Here is a 16,410-nt window from a genome sequence, read left to right as displayed (position 1 = left end):
CATTCAGGAGAGCGGGCAGATTTTTCTTCAATTTACTGCGCGTCTTGTTAGTGAGAAGCTGTGGAGTCTTTGGTGTTCAATCATTTTTAGGTTACGAACGAAGATCAAACAAAGTGACGACGTGTTCTAACCGTGAAATTGTTCGCTCAAAGTTGTTGCCTATTTCAGGGTAATACGAAAAGAGTTTAATTTTTATAATTTTGTTTTTTCATTGCCAGAAATACGGATAATTACGAGTTTAGTACCATTTTGAAACTTAAAAATTATAATGTAATTCAAAAATTTTCATTCGTAATTTTAGTTAACTATTGCATGAGCAGGATATACAAATAATTTGTGACATTAATTATTTAATTTATACTTTGACGTAGTGTTTGGAATGCTTAAACAGACGATCAGAAAAAAAATTAAAAACCCATTATATGCCGAAAATTGTTTTGACAAGAATTGTTAACAGAAAACCCTTGCTTTACGGATACAAACCACTATTAATTCTTCACAAAGTCAAACCATCCTCTATCTGTTAATGATTTTATTGAACTTTAGACCTATTCTTGTCGTTGAAATAAACAAGAAAAATTTATACCCTATTGCTGGAAAATTGCGAAAGCACGATTCCCGATCGTTCAGCTGCTGCACTTGATAAAGAGCATTTTAAAACCTTAACACAAATACGTGAACACGTAACTTGCAAAAATATGCTAAAAATTAGGTGGTTTAGTACAGTAAATTACTTCTTAAAATATTTACAACGCTATTTGTGAGACACTTTAATACTTGAGGCAGGACTTTTCATATGAACCCTGTAATTAATTAACACACGTACAGTTTAAATAATAGTTTTATATTGTAATCACAATGAAAATAAGTCCTGGAGCTTCATCGACAATTCGCAATTGCAGTCCAAAGTTTAAATTACGTTTCGAGCTCAGGTGCTTGAGTTTTGCTGCACATCTCCGAGTTGCATTTGAGGCTCCCGGCAATTGACGGCCGTCAGTTGGCCGAGGTCGGTACCGATCAAGAATTAAAATGGTTTCCACTTGAATGTTTCTCGGGGGCACGGCGCTCCAATTAAGCTCCCGTATGCTACGAGTATTTGTATTCCAAGTCGACCTGCTCTTCAATATTGCCAAAAGCCGAAACTGACAAGAACATGTTAGGGTACTGCCAACCCACGAGCTGTATTTTACATTAATTGGCGGCTTGCGTTCGCGGGTGGAACAAGATCGCATTGGCGTCACAATAAAACGAAGAAATGAGACTGCGATCATTGCAACGTTCAATATTTTGGGTAAAAGAAACTGCTTCAACTGGGACGTGGCTGACAAGAATGGGTATACGAAGGAGAGCTGCATGCTGACAAGAGGAGCGGTGAGCAGTAGAAGAAGCAATACAGGCGCACTGGACTGGTGAAGGTTGGTGCTCGCGTCGTGATGCATGGCGGCGGGCTCCTTCTCTGTGGGCCGTGAAGTGTACAAAGACATGAGTGCAACTCCGCTGCTCTTCAACTCAAATATCAAGTAATTGGGGGCAGTAGATTAAGCGGCTAGACTGGCAAAATTGACCGTTCTTTGCAAAATGATTGAACTCGCATAGGATAAACCTCATATACATTTCTTCAAGCTAGATATATAAAAATACAATTTGATCATTTTTGAGAACAATTAGTTAAAACGTAAATATAACTTAATTAATTTCTAACCATGCAAGACATAGACGGAGACAGAGGCAGCGGGCAGGTCGCGTGGATGACACGTGTAGTTCCCAGCGTCCCTGGCATCGACGCGCTGCAGGGACAGCCGAGTGCTGGCTCTGGCGCCTTCATGGCTCATGAAGAGACTTAAACCACCTCTGAATGGTAAGAAATGTCATTATATTCGTTGCTTTTTAACGGACAATTGTACGTCCTCTCGAAATATTCCCAAAATATTGCCCAAAAAAAAATATTCCCAAAGGAAAGATGCAGCAATCATAATCAATTTATATCATGTGCCAGTGAGAGTGGTATCACTGCAGAAACATTCCAGTCTGGTATTTTCATATTATACGATTTATATACGACAAGTAAACTGTTAAATCAATTTCAAATGGCTAGAACAATCGTAGGAGCCAACATCAAGATATCAGTAACCTGCCGCTAACTCATCGTTCGTAAGACAGCCATTCGTCTTATATATTTTTAGTTGGTGAGTGATACGAGCGCTCACACGTAAATCATGTTCCCTACTGTATTTACATTCAAGACTGGAAATGGAACAAATGCTGATTTTTCGGAACCAAAATTTTATAATGAATAAAAATCGAGCTTCGTTTAATTAGTTCTTCATTTGCCACTTTGAAAATGACTGATGTTAGCTGAGATGGATAAATCACGGGATAGATGTCTAGATGGATAAATGCTCAGAAAATACATTATTTTTCTATGCAATAATGTTCTTAAAATGAGGGGAAATGCAAGGAAGTGCTTTGAAATTGTATCGAATAGGCAGTTAAACTGTTTGCAAAATGAGTGTAGATAAAATTCATAAATAATTAATTCAAAACCTAATTTTTAACGTACTCAATGCCTAATATATTAATATATTGCCAAGATTCCTGCCACCTTGTTAAACAATAAACAGGATGATGTTATCCGAGACATAAGAAGAGGTTTCAAACGAACCGAGAACATGACAGTCCTTTTCATGAAGGGATTTCAGTGATGAATATGTTCTAATTTTCTCAACTTTTTTTAAAATATTTTATAATGATATACTAAAATATCACAAGGGTCAGGACACAACAATCAAAACGCGTTTTTGCTCGTGAGAAAAATATATGTTTTATTATAAATGAATAAGTAAATAAATATTAAAAGCGCTTTAGTATGAATATTATATATGAAATATTCATAACTTCTTCTCTAAATTAAAACGTATGTTATCTACTATGTAATCTTCGCATTCATAACCTGAATACGTTTTGACTGATATCAGTTGGAATTACTGTTAATACAAAATTACTTCCAATTACATTTTCCGAAATGAAATTTGGTTCGGATGAACAGGCAACGAAATCAATAATATTTAGCGTTATATATTACGGAGATGAATGACATTCTTATGAAAATGAGTCTGAACGTATAGTTCTTGCGTGTGTCCAATATTAACATTAAGGCAGAAAATAATTGTTTTCTGGAAAGTTTTCATATTCCAAAGGATCCTAGCCTGGCCTTGTGTTTACGTAAACTTTATGATAATTTACGTAAACTCCCAAGTGCTAGGCTGGCGTAAAACCTCTCATAATAATTCAAGCGCTTATAGTGAAGAGCCTCCCATAATTCTTTGAGATGAATTTTTCACTTGACTGGTCAGGCGAAACGAAAACGGATGGCAGCATCTGAACGTTGCTCGCATTCTTGAGAGGTTGCTGGCTGTGTTTGTCAAACAGTGTAGGAATGTTTGTTAGAAGCCAGGGCCCATACTTTCAAAAAAAGTTAAGAGATCGTAAGTTCATCAGCCAATAATTGAGAGCCTTTCAAGCAAAATCCACCAATCAAAGACAAGAAAATAGAGCGTAAGTACTTACGTTCACTTAGCGAATTTTGAAAGTATGGCCCCTGAAGTGCAATGTTCAATTTCATATCATCTGTCTTCATATAACTATATGATCTTGAAGTTCAAGCTGCTATGAAGGACTCGCGTTTTCTGAGGAATTAATTTAGAAAAGTCTAGATCATGGTCAGTAAAAAATTTCCTTTACTTCTCCGCATTACGATGTCATCAGGTAGCGTGAAATATAAACATTAATTATCATTTCTCCGTACTTCATGAGATTGCCTTGCACTTTCAGTAAATTTTCACTGTCGTTCAAGCCCGAAAAACTCGCTGCTTTTATTAATACATTCATTCGGTTCATGATCGCGATCACATAATGACCATTATGCATACGCGTCTTCAAAATTTATTTGGTTGATGAAAAAAAATATTCAAATTTTCCCCTTTTCACTTGACTTCATGAGCGACTTCACTTTCACTTGACTTGACTTGAATTTTTTCAGCTGCAAAATTTATTTAAGTAAAATTTAATGAACGTTGAGCAAACATGATTTTTTTCAAACTTTCTATTGCTTTAAAGTCGAAATCATTTTGTGAAAATCGCAAATGATGCGCGACCTGAGTCGAATTTAAGTAAATGTGTTCTCTTTCGACCTTCGACATTGGAATGTGGTATACGTGGGCGGCAGAGCTTGAATAGAATTGTTCCACGTTGTTAACTCCTCAGTCGCGGAAATTGTCCATTCTGTGCAGGACCTGGACTTGAATTCGGAAGCATTATTTAGTGGAGTTGTTAATAAACGCAATGCTAACGAACGTGACGCTTTTAGTTGACGTTTTTCAATTAGTTATTTAAGGTAAAAGAACCTTTCCTGGCTTAACCTAACCTTAGTAAAATAGTAAAAAATATAACTCGGTACTCACTGCAGTGAGTGACGGAGAGCGCATTTTCTCGTCGACGAAAACTTGAGGTCACGGACGGACGGACAGACAGATGGACGGACGGACATGGCGAGCACAATAGTGCATTTTTTCCAAAAATGAGAAAATGCGCTAAAAAGTGTCTAAAAACATTTTTCACACCTCTAACCCTAATTCTAACCCTAACATAACGAGATTTTCGTTAATTAGCATATCGCATAATAACGTTCATATTTTTTTGTGTCGCACTATTAGCAAATACTAATCATAGATAGATTCTGCGAAATTGGTACATTCCGAGACAGTAGTTGTGAGACATTTTGTCACACAATATGCCAAAAATATCGCGCTATTGTCGAAAGTAGGAGCAACTTTTTGATCGAACAATTCCGCGACACGGATTTCGGGAACTGTTAAGGAACGGGTCGCACAATAACCATACAAATCAATAATATATATTTCCATTTATATATAGTTTAGTAATTAATTGGGATAACATGGGTTAGTTCCATGCATATAACAAACAAATATTCAGACAGTAGCAGCCATATCATTCATATAATGAAAGACAGAACCAGTTCTGTTGCCAAAAATTGCCATCATATTTTTCGGGTAGTTTTAGACTCTGACGTCGTAACTCCTCCATTTTCCGGAAATTTGTGTGCTCGCTTACTTGCCGCGAGTGCTGGCGCTGCAATGCTGGAAGCTTTTAGGCTTCCATTGAGGATTGGCAGGCGGCCTGATCACATGACCGATACAGATTGTGGCGATTGTGTAACAATCTATTTAGGAATGGTCAACTGATGTTGGATGATCGTTCTCTTGGTCAAGCTGAAATTTCATTCCATAGGTTAATAAAAAATTGTTTTCATTAATGATCATAATATCTTAAGTGGTGAACTGAGAGCACAAGGAACGGGGATCCGGCTTCGCAGTGATGCATCGTCGTGGCAAGAACCAAAGATTCATTGCCATAACTCATCGTGATAAAAATGGTACTGTTTTAGCAGCTAACCTTAGTATCCTCCTTTATATTTTAACCCAGCGATGATGGAATTTAAATAGTTTTCAATTTACTATACATGACTAAGGTGAGATATAAGAGGACACTAGTATCGTTGGTGTCCAACAGGGTTGTTGAGACTAGTCTCAACAGCGATGTAGTCTAGCCTAGCTTTACGTTGGTCTTATAAAATGGGTTCTCTGGCTTCCTTGATGACAATATAGTGACTATCCCAACCTGTGGTGTCAGGTGCCGGACATAGCACTTTTAAAATGGAAGTAGCAATATCTGATTAATTGTAACCAATAACTTGCTGAAATCGAATCAAGTAAAAGTTAGAAGTATTTCCCGAATACATTTTCGTGTCTACATTTAAATATTATCAATATATTATATTGTTGTCACTGTTTGTAATAATTTCTTCAACTGCGATTTACTCCTTCAATTTGAAATAGTTAAAAATGGGTATATATAACTTAGAATTGTTCAAACATTTTTGTATTGCCTCAAAAATCCATTTTTAGCGCATTTTCTCTTTATAGAAAAAAATTTTCTATTGTGCTCGCCATGTCCGTCTGTCTGTCTGTCCGTCTGTCCGTCCGTGACTTCACGTTTTCTTCGATTTTCAGAAGCGGGCATGCCTGTATCAAAGATACGACATCTCTAGCTCTAATGCACTGTACTAATCGCAATGAAAACTGATTTATGCACGAGAAAATGCGCTCTCTGTCACTCACTGCCGTGAGTACTGAGTTATATATTTTTTGCATATATTTATTCTCGCCGAGGTTAAACTGAAGTCTCACCTCGCTGTGGTGTCGTTGAGGACCGTAGAGTTGTGCGTCCATACAAGTGGAGGAGGATGGGGCGGCGCCAGCAGCCAGCAGGTGAGCAGCAGGCGAGACCCCGCGTGGATGTAGACTTCGTGTGGGCCCGCTATGTGGGCCCGACCCTCTGTCACCACGAGGGTTCATACCAAGCAAATTAGAACGAATTGCACGATATTTCTTCTTTGTTATAAGTTAGTTTGCGTGATGCTGGAGAATTTATGAATGTATATCTTCAGTGCTAATAGAATGTGTACAGACAATTTTAACACATATCATTTTCCATTCCATTGTCTACGGATGTACTTGCAAATCGCCATATGCCTTCATAGGCATTAAATGTATGATATGAGGCCCGCATGCTTTAAAAGAATATGATTCAAATGAAATTGAAATCAATTGATTTGAGTGCACGTTCTGTGATGATAGTGAAGTCACTAAGGCAAGATGACAGACTAAGTTGCTCATGAAAAAAAAACGCTCACGCCATCGAAGCATACTCAATGAGATGCGTATAATGAGGTGCATGTATATTGTACCTCGGCTGGCAAATTCAGGAAAAAATTCGGCAAATGAGCATTCGCCAACGTATTGTGCTGTAGTTTTACAATACGTTGTATTGTATCGTTGTACAATACGTTTTATTGTACAATGTATTGTATTGTATAGGCTTTAGGCTTAGAATTTTAATTGAGAATTTTAAGGGGAGCGTCTACCCTAAAATTTATCTCGGCTATTTACGAACGTTAACCAATAACTTGCTGAAATCGAATCAAGTAAAAGTTAGAAGTATTTCCCGAATACATTTTCGTGTCTACATTTAAATATTATCAATATATTATGTTGCTGTCACTGTATGTAATAATTTCTTCAACTGCGATTTACTCCTTCAATTTGAAATAGTTAAAAATGTGTATATATAACTTAGAATTGTTCAAACATTTTTGTATCGCCTCAAAAATCCATTTTTAGCGCATTTTCTCTTTATAGAAAAAAATTCTCTATTGTGCTCGCCATGTCCGTCTGTCTGTCTGTCCGTCTGTCCGTCCGTGACTTCACGTTTTCTTCGATTTTCAGAAGCGGGCATGCCTGTATCGAAGATACGACATTTCTAGCTCTAATGCACTGTACTAATCGCAATGAAAACTGATTTATGCACGAGAAAATACGCTCTCTGTCACTCACTGCCGTGAGTACTGAGTTATATATTTTTTGCATATACAGTATCTATTCTCGCCGGGGTTAAACTGAAGCCTCACCTCGTTGTGGTGTCGTTGAGGACCGTGGAGTTGTGCGTCCATACAAGTGGAGGAGGATGGGGCGGCGCCAGCAGCCAGCAGGTGAGCAGCAGGCGAGACCCCGCGTGGATGTAGACTTCGTGTGGGCCCGCTATGTGGGCCCGACCCTCTGTCACCACGAGGGTTCATACCAAGCAAATTAGAACGAATTGCACGATATTTCTTCTTTGTTATAAGTTAGTTTGCGTGATGCTGGAGAATTTATGAATGTATATCTTCAGTGCTAATAGAATGTGTACAGACAATTTTAACACATATCATTTTCCATTCCATTGTCTACGGATGTACTTGCAAATCGCCATATGCCTTCATAGGCATTAAATGTATGATATGAGGCCCGCATGCTTTAAAAGAATATGATTCAAATGAAATTGAAATTAATTGATTTGAGTGCACGTTCTGTGATGATAGTGAAGTCACTAAGGCGAGATGACAGACGAAGTTGCTCGTGAAAAAAAAAACGCTCACGCCATCGAAGCATACTCAAAGAGATGCTTATAATGAGGTGCATGCATATTGTACCTCGGCTGGCAAATTCAGGAAAAAAATTGGCAAATGAGCATCCGCCAACGTATTGTACTGTAGTTTTACAATACGTTGTATTGTATTGTATCGTTGTACAATACGTTTTATTGTACAATGTATTGTATTGTATAGGCTTTAGGCTTAGAATTTTAATCGAGAATTTTAAATTGGTGTGTATAGGATAAGGTTAATCTGCTACTAACATTTTATACGATCTTACAGAAAAGTTTTATCCTTTACTTCTAGTTTGAAATGTGCTGTTACGCTTCCGCATAATCTCTACAATAAAATGATATGCACCAAAGCACTTGGAAAAATAACGCATTATTGATTTTAATATTAGTATCGACCACTCATGCTAATTTTTACAGAGTTTATTCAAATTTGTGAAGCAAGCTACAAATCGGTTGTGAATTAATTAAACTTTTTGTTGGCTTTCTTTCCATATGTGGTTTCTAGAATAACTAACTTACAAATGGAAACTAGGGAGGGGATGAAAACACTTTCACACATTTCTCAACAACGAAGTCTAGCCTTGCAGGGTGGAATACCTTGCTGGAGTAATTACAACAGAAGAAATAAAAACAAAGCGAATGATGAAAATTCTTTCGCAATATTCTCACCAACAACTTGAAGCCTGACAGGTTACAGCACAAACGAAAACAAGGCGAGGGAGGAAAACACTTTCACACAATACGCACCAACAACGTAAAGCCTGACAGGATGGAATATCTTGATGAAGAAATAAATATAGAACAAACGAAAACAAGGTGTGTGATGAAAACACCTATATACAATACTCACCGACGACGTGAAGCCTGACAGGGTGGAATATCTTGGGCCTGGTGTTGACCTGACATTGGTAGACTCCTTCGTCCGCTTGTGTGACGTCACTCAAGTGAAGATCCCATACGGCGGCTGCACCTTTATTGTAGCCTTCCACCTGACCGGCGTGTGCAGAAAAAGTTGAGCTAACTTTTGCATGGGCAATTCATGTAACTTTGTAAGAAGTTGTACGGGTTTATGGAGCCCAGCGTTTACTAGACCAAAGTGGAGTTCTATGCTAAGTTTCTGAAACAAAAGTTTGGCCTAGCTTGGCAATACGAAATTTTCCCTTATGTATGGATTAATAAAAATTGAGATATTAACGACCTCAGGCATTTACTAAAATTCATTTATACTAAAAATTGAAACAATAAAGACGTCAGGCTTCTGCAGAGACATTTAAATTAAAAAATTAATAACTACTCTGCGCTACACCGCGTTGACTTGTCTCCAGATCTTCGAACCACATTTGTAACGGAATTCTACGACAAAGATGTCGGCAATGAGAAATATTGTTTGTCCTTACTACCGTTCCAACTTACGGAGAACCGTTTGTCGGTGGTGAACGTGATGGCATTAGTGGTAAGAACCTGCAGATCGTTTTGACGAATCCATGAAACCTGGCATGAAAAAAAAATTATGAGCGCCACATTGATATTATAAGGCGATAAGAAAAGCGAGAGAAAAGAATATCATGTAAATTTTCATTATTTATCTGATGAAGTAAAAAATGGTGCTCCAAATAATATAAGATGGCAACTATGAAAGAAGTATTTGCAAATTTTTTCAGTTTATTGTTATATTATGCTGACATGAAAACTTCACTGATGATTGCCCTGACAATTTCAATTTTCATTAATCAAATCTCTTACAATGAGCAACGCGAACATCTTGATTTCCTTGGCAGCCATGTCAGGATGAACGACGTGCCTCCTGAGTATCAGTAACAGGTTGATATTTTTACTCACAGATCTGCCGCTGAGGTTGGCAGCCCTGCACGGCCCCGGAGCGTCACTTACACGTTGATATTACTCACAGATCTGTCCGGAGGTTGGCAACCCTCCACGGGCCCGGAACGCCACGGTCACGTTATCATGACTCACAGATTGTGAGTCATGAACACACACACTACACCTTAAACCGTTGCCGACCCTGAGGTTGGCAACCCTACACGGCCCGGAACGTCCCTTATATGAAGGTTTTACTCACAGATCTGCCTCTGAGGTTGGCAACCCTGCACGGCCCGGAACGTCACGGTCACGTTGTTAGAACTCACAGATCTGCCCGGATGTTGGCAACCCTGCGCGACCCGGAACGTCGCGGTCACGTTATCATGACTCACAGATCTGCCCCTGAGGTTGGCAACCCTACACGGCCCGGAACGTCCCTTATATGAAGGTTTTACTCACAGATCTCCCCCTGAGGTTGGCAACCCTGCACGGCAGGACGGCACGGCCCCGGAGCGTCACGGTCACGTTGGTGCTGAGGTCGGGCAGAAACTCCGGACCGCGTGACCCCGGGAACTGTGCGGCCGTCGCCCATGCGCTGTGCTCCCAGTCCGTTTCTTCCTCCCAGTCGCCTGCTGCGAGGGACACTGAAACTAATCACTTATCAACTTCTAGATCATTGCATGAATTGGCGTCAATGAAAGTTCTTGATTTCAATTTGGAGAAGATTTCTTCTATTGTTAACGCCTCGTACATTGTATTACGCCCCATATTATTCTCATATAGTCAATACATTCATTAATGAAGTGAGACTCCTGAAATGACGACGCTTTGTAAATCACATTACCCCACTTTTCTGCCTAACAAGTATTTCTATTTTCTCATGTGATGCTACTTCTCAATTAATGGCGTACTGCGGATTTTATTTCATAACCGTTCTACCTAAATATTCTTCGCAAATATTTATATGTTCTTTCCTAATTAATTGTGTATAATAAAATTCATCAGATCGCTCCATTACCTTATAAGTCTATGCATTCACAAGTGAGGTGTACCCGCTATACTCAATGCCTTACCGCATGAATATCATTACAGCAATATCCTAACTATATAACAAGTCTTTGCATTTAAAGTTGATTTACTACTCAATTAATAATGACAATATAATTTCATCACTTTATCTATGTGATAATTTATAGTAATTTTATTTGCAAAAAAGTGTTTGCTGTCTCTTACAGAGTGATTTACGGAAATTTCCTAATTTAAAAACTCAATAAAGAAGTACAGTACTAGTAGTGATACCATTACAATAAACATTTTGTTGTGTAAAGACATCACCTGAATTTTTCTATCACTTAATTTTAAAGATGACAATGGACAAATAACGGCCCTCATTGTCAATGCATTAGTTAGCCGATTTTTAACGTTCCGTTCGACTGAATGCATAGATAATGGGGGCCGTCATTTGTACGCGATGTCATCTCTAAAACTATTTGATACAAAATTCAGGTAAAGTCTTTTTCATTTATATTGTAATGATATCTTTAGTAGATTTTTCTTTCATCGAGATTTCGAATCAGGAAGTTTCCGAGAATCACCTTGTATAAATGTTTAAATCTGATATTTATGATCACCATCTGATTTATGATACAGAACGATGGAATGAATGTCATGTCATTTCCTTTTTGACAGCATTAGCTATAGATCTCTGCTGTGATTGGGTACAATTTTCTAATCTAATCCATCATCCCTGAAAAAATTTACAATTTTAATTAAGGATTCAGTTTAATAACCAAACTATTTGGAACAATACCGATATTCTCTTAGAGGTCGTATCTACCTGTACATGTTGAATATACCATTAAGAATGAATATTTTAATAATTATTGTTGGCCACTGGCGCAGTCGCTTGGATCGTTATATAGTTGATTCTACATTCAAAAATTCGACTTTTTTCATTATAAATATATTTGAAAAAGGACCGAATGAGGAAAAATTTGAATTTCCCACTTAACTCTTTCACTCAACTCAATACTTTGTGCATGTATGTGAATTTATTTCAATATCTCTGAAAGCAGCTGAAAGAAACAAATATTTCTCTATGACTTCTATGAAAGCACTCTGCACTGCATTGGACTTTGCCAACAATTCTATGGAATCAATCATTGGTGCAGCAAAGCTGTGGCGGGATTGCCTAACTTCCTTGATCTACAAGTTACATTTCCTTGGAGCTCGAGCACGGCAGAGGTAAAACCACCACCAGCCTAGCTATCAAACTAGTCTTAGTTGAAGACGTCCTGTGTTTCCTCACAATAAAGAAGTTTCAAAAATAAATGTTAGTTAAGAAAACATACACATATGAAATCACAAGTATCTGAGTAATGACATCATTAATGAAGTGGATGGTTTAAACACAAAAAACGTGCTGTCCAAATTTCAGAGCATGTATATTATACGTGATCGTTAAAAGTGATTGATAAGTTAGTTCATCAACTAACACACATCTTGTGAAAATTTTACCGTACAGAGATGCAATTTAGACGATGAAACCGATTCGCATTTAACTTAAATCTTTAATATTTATTGAAATACTAGCTAACCTTTTGTCTATGGGTGAGAACTAATCTATTCCGGTTATATTAGAAATCGCTGCACATTACTAACCTTCATTGGCCTCCGTTGGGCGCAGAAGACGGATTCCAATCACAAGAACCACTAGGAAACGTTTATTATTTGTCATTATTTAGAGATATTTAGGTTTAAAATATCATTCATGAGCATGGAATAACACAATTTAATTTTATCTTTCTCGATGAATATCTGCACAATAAAAAATTGGGATCAGTATTGCATTGCAATTTTTTCGAAGGGCATTCATGTCAAATTATAATTTTAGTTGATACGCTGTTGTAAAAAAATTCATGAGTGAATGCAATGTTCATGTGTCTATTATATATAATATTTTACAATGAGTAGAGAGGTAAATTTTTCGCTCTCAATAAATGATTTGACTTTGTTCTTTTAACCTAAAAAAATGATTGAGCTTTTGATTTTTATGCAGGAAAAATGGTTAATAATGAAAAATTTTTGCCGCGGCAGCTAACGTGATTGCGTGATAGGCGGATCCATTTCCAAATTAGCGAATGCTGTTAAATATAATTCTACAATGCAAATATGACTCTAATATCGCTCCGTATCTGCCGTTCCTTCCATATTGACAAATGCATAAAAATGTATGGTCTGCCAGATATTCAATTACCGCTGCACGCATTGTTGATAATTTGAACGAGAAATTTAAGCGGAAAAATTATTTTTGTCTCCACAACACTTGTGGATGAAAATCGGGTGCCATTTATTTTCCTATTTATTTTTTGTTGATAATTTTACTCTTTTATTGCAGTGTAGCGAAATTTAATTCGAATAGAGATGAATCTAAATATAGTAAAATTTCAAAATTATTGTTTGAGAGAACTCCAAAATATTTGAGAGAACTCCAACTATTACTTGAACTCCAAAAATATTACCAAAGATTTCTGTGGCCCATTCTCACTCGGCAGGGTTCAAGCTGCATATAAGTTTTCATTTTTGAAATAACCGTATCACAAGAAAAGTTGCAATTTGGGCGCTAAATCATCACATAACACTTTTCATCTTTAAGCGGTAAATTCAAATCCCATCAAGAGGCGGAGTCACTCAATGCAACTCACGATTGAAAACTTTTAGCCTGCCTAGCAATCTCTTTTGGCAAGGCCTCAGCGATCTCTTGCAAAAGTTGAGGCACCAGAAGCGTTTTAGTCAGTTTTCAGAGGGACTTGAACACGAGCATTTTATTTCCGTTGCCAAGTTGCATCAAGTATTTCGATTGGATGCTTCCTGATAAGCTCAGTCATCGCTGGCCCGTAACGTGGTTTGCATGATAGCCCTAAGCACTTCAGAAGCCGTCTAAAGTTTCAAGAGTTTCGTTAGATCCATTACGTTCGCCGTCAGACTCTCATGAGCCGTGCGCATGACGTCCATTTAACTCTATAACGATATCCAGTCTTCTCGAAACTATGCGCATTTCAGATCTCTCTTGGAAAACTGCTGACATCCGATTCGAGCCTCAGATTTTTTGACTGTAGCGCTATAAATTTATTCATAAAATTCAAAATTATATGATTATTTAACGCGGTAAGCTTGCGCCTTTATACACGATGTTAAATATTATAACACAATTTATTTCCATCCGTGCATCCATGAATACTTGTGAAAATAAATATTTTGCGATTACCAAAACTACAGCCTAATTTTTCGTCATGAACTAAAAGCACCATTTAAATTATTTGTAGATATATATGGTTTCGTGATCTCCGGTCTAAGTTCGTTTCTAGATATATCTATGAATTCTTCTTTTCATAGGAAAACTTCAGTTCTGACTCTGGACAAAAACCTTTCTTCAAACATTTCTTCAATTGTGCGTTTTCTCGAACCGACAGATGAAGGGAATAGATTGTAGTTTAGGGTATCCATGAATATCCGTTTCAGGATTGCGGTGGTCTCTAAACTGGTCAATTGATAGAAGTATGTTGCGACAGCCCGTAACAACACACGGAGTTTGTTTCAATTTAGCTGCATTGCTTGTAGTCATAACGAACGTAGTTCATTAAACCACTAGACATTGACAAACAACATGCCACTAATGGTAACTTATTACCTTGAGTAAAAATTTCAAATTATTAGACAATCATATTCATTAAATCATTAAATGTTTATTTACAATTTATGGAGGTGTGACCTGTCGTTCCCTACGTTAGGTCCGACAGATGACCGCCCAAAGTTTGCACGTCGGCCACGAAATTATAAAAAAGCAATTTAAAATGATTGATAATGCAACATCACTTTACAGTTCACCACTACAGTTTAAAACACTTTTAATCCAATAGAAAAATGGCACTTTAAAGTGGGCGCTCTACAGCTACAATTAAAAGAGGCACAAAGGTTGGCAAATAATACCCCGCTCAGTCAAGGAGAGGGTACACGGCAAGACTGTAAGCAGTAATAAAAGATCGGCATTTAATAGCTATCGGCGATCAGAGCTGCAACTTCGCTGATCGGCTAGCAGGACTGTCTCTCTCCTGAAAGGAATATCGCCCTCGTCACCTCTCTCTTTGCGACAAATCTTCCTTGAAAGGGTCGAAAGTCTAAATTATCCAACCGGTTTTGCTGAAAATTCATACATGTATTAACATAACATATTGATCTCGGCGCTGAAGTGAAGGCCTGATGTGGCCTGTCGCCGATTCTTTTCTTTTTCGTGCCTTGTTTACAGAAGATCTAATATCGTGTCATTTGACCGGATCTTTTCATGACTGACGATAGTTTGAAATAGCTGCTAGACTTCCACTGGGTTCGATATGGTGCTAGGCATTTCAAATCTGAACATATATTTTTTCATAGCTTTATCTCGTCTGTTCTTGAACGCTTTCATACTTGGAGCGCCAACGATGTCATTATTTATCTCTAAGCTTAAATAAATTCAAATCAGTAAAAATGGTATAAAAAGACCATGAACCATTTTCATTCGTCCACAGAGGACTTCCGAAATTGTACCGGGAAAGCTCCTTTTTTATTCTACAAACAACTGGCAAGCGACGTCAATCACGCGGCGCTGCAATCTTACAATAGGCGAAATAGGTTCTATCCTACCTTTTCACATTTTATACCACCCACCCATTTTATGTTGCAACCTGATATAATTTTCATCCAAGACTATAATTCTTATCCATTTCTTACGTAAAATAAGTATTAATGATCAAATTGAGTCTCTAAGAGGCATTTGAATTATATTGAATTACATAATATAGTGCATTATGGCTCAAGTTGAATAATTCTGACAGGAATGTCCAATCACTTCATTGCCAGGCCTAGAAAGATATGGAAAAAATCTGTTTATGAATGGGCACCGAACTCTGGGGTGAACGACCCGCCACTCTCGTCGTACTGATCGCTAAGTAAAGTCGAACTGAATTAACTCGTTTTTTTTTGGTTCTCTATTTATTGTTAACGGCAGATCATTTCACTCATATTCACTGAAAAATAATACTGCAAATTAAGATTTAATTGTAGAAGAAATTATCAATAGCGTCTGATAACTGTTTTCTATGATATAATTCACAACATGATTCAAAATTTTAAATGCTTCAAACTTTTGCATATTTAAATTTTAGCTATCTCGAATGCACTAGTTATTTCAAGTTCGAGATGTTTTTCAAAAATTATTCACGAGACAGAAAACTCATGTGGAAAATCCGATGTCATGTGGAGGAAGAGGATGCACAGTATGCTGAACTGCTCAGTTCTCTGGCAGGGATGCACCTGAAAGATTCATGCAAAAGCTTCATACGGATTGAGTTCACTCGAGAGGACGACAAGCCTTGGTCCTGAGCATTGCCACTGACGTGCGGCAAACAGATGGAAATTGCTGCGACGGATCACTAGGAAAGAAACTCTCCGAACGCGGCACTCGCAAATGTTTTCCGCGATTTTTGG

The 16,410-nt window shown here is 37.6% G+C and overlaps 1 protein-coding gene across 1 annotated transcript; it reads right to left on the bottom strand.

The window, feature by feature from the left end:
* Window positions 1-372: 372 nt before the first annotated feature.
* Window positions 373-12,623, bottom strand: LOC108667749. The gene is made up of 7 exons (XM_047884985.1): window positions 12,547-12,623; window positions 10,345-10,529; window positions 9,478-9,555; window positions 8,915-9,053; window positions 7,547-7,694; window positions 1,703-1,851; window positions 373-1,456 (listed from the first exon to the last, which is right to left on the bottom strand). The coding sequence occupies exons 1-7, from the start codon at window positions 12,620-12,622 to the stop codon at window positions 843-845; spliced, it is 1,389 nt and encodes a 462-aa protein (XP_047740941.1). The 5' UTR covers window position 12,623; the 3' UTR covers window positions 373-842.
* Window positions 12,624-16,410: the final 3,787 nt, after the last annotated feature.

This window comes from Hyalella azteca, unplaced genomic scaffold (genome assembly GCF_000764305.2).
Source record: "Hyalella azteca isolate HAZT.00-mixed unplaced genomic scaffold, Hazt_2.0.2 contig16657, whole genome shotgun sequence".
NCBI lineage: Eukaryota > Metazoa > Arthropoda > Malacostraca > Amphipoda > Hyalellidae > Hyalella > Hyalella azteca.
This window is presented reverse-complemented; position numbering and strand designations above follow the sequence as displayed.

Coding starts and splice junctions, on each gene's coding strand:
- LOC108667749 (XM_047884985.1), bottom strand. CDS start 12,622: ATGACAAATAATAAACGTTTCCTAGTGGTTCTTGTGATTGGAATCCGT. Junction 9,556..10,344: donor CCAACCTCAGGGGGAGATCT/GTGAGTAAAACC, acceptor TTTTCATGCCAG/GTTTCATGGATTCGTCAAAA. Junction 7,695..8,914: donor TGTCAGGCTTCACGTCGTCG/GTGAGTATTGTA, acceptor TCGTGGTGACAG/AGGGTCGGGCCCACATAGCG.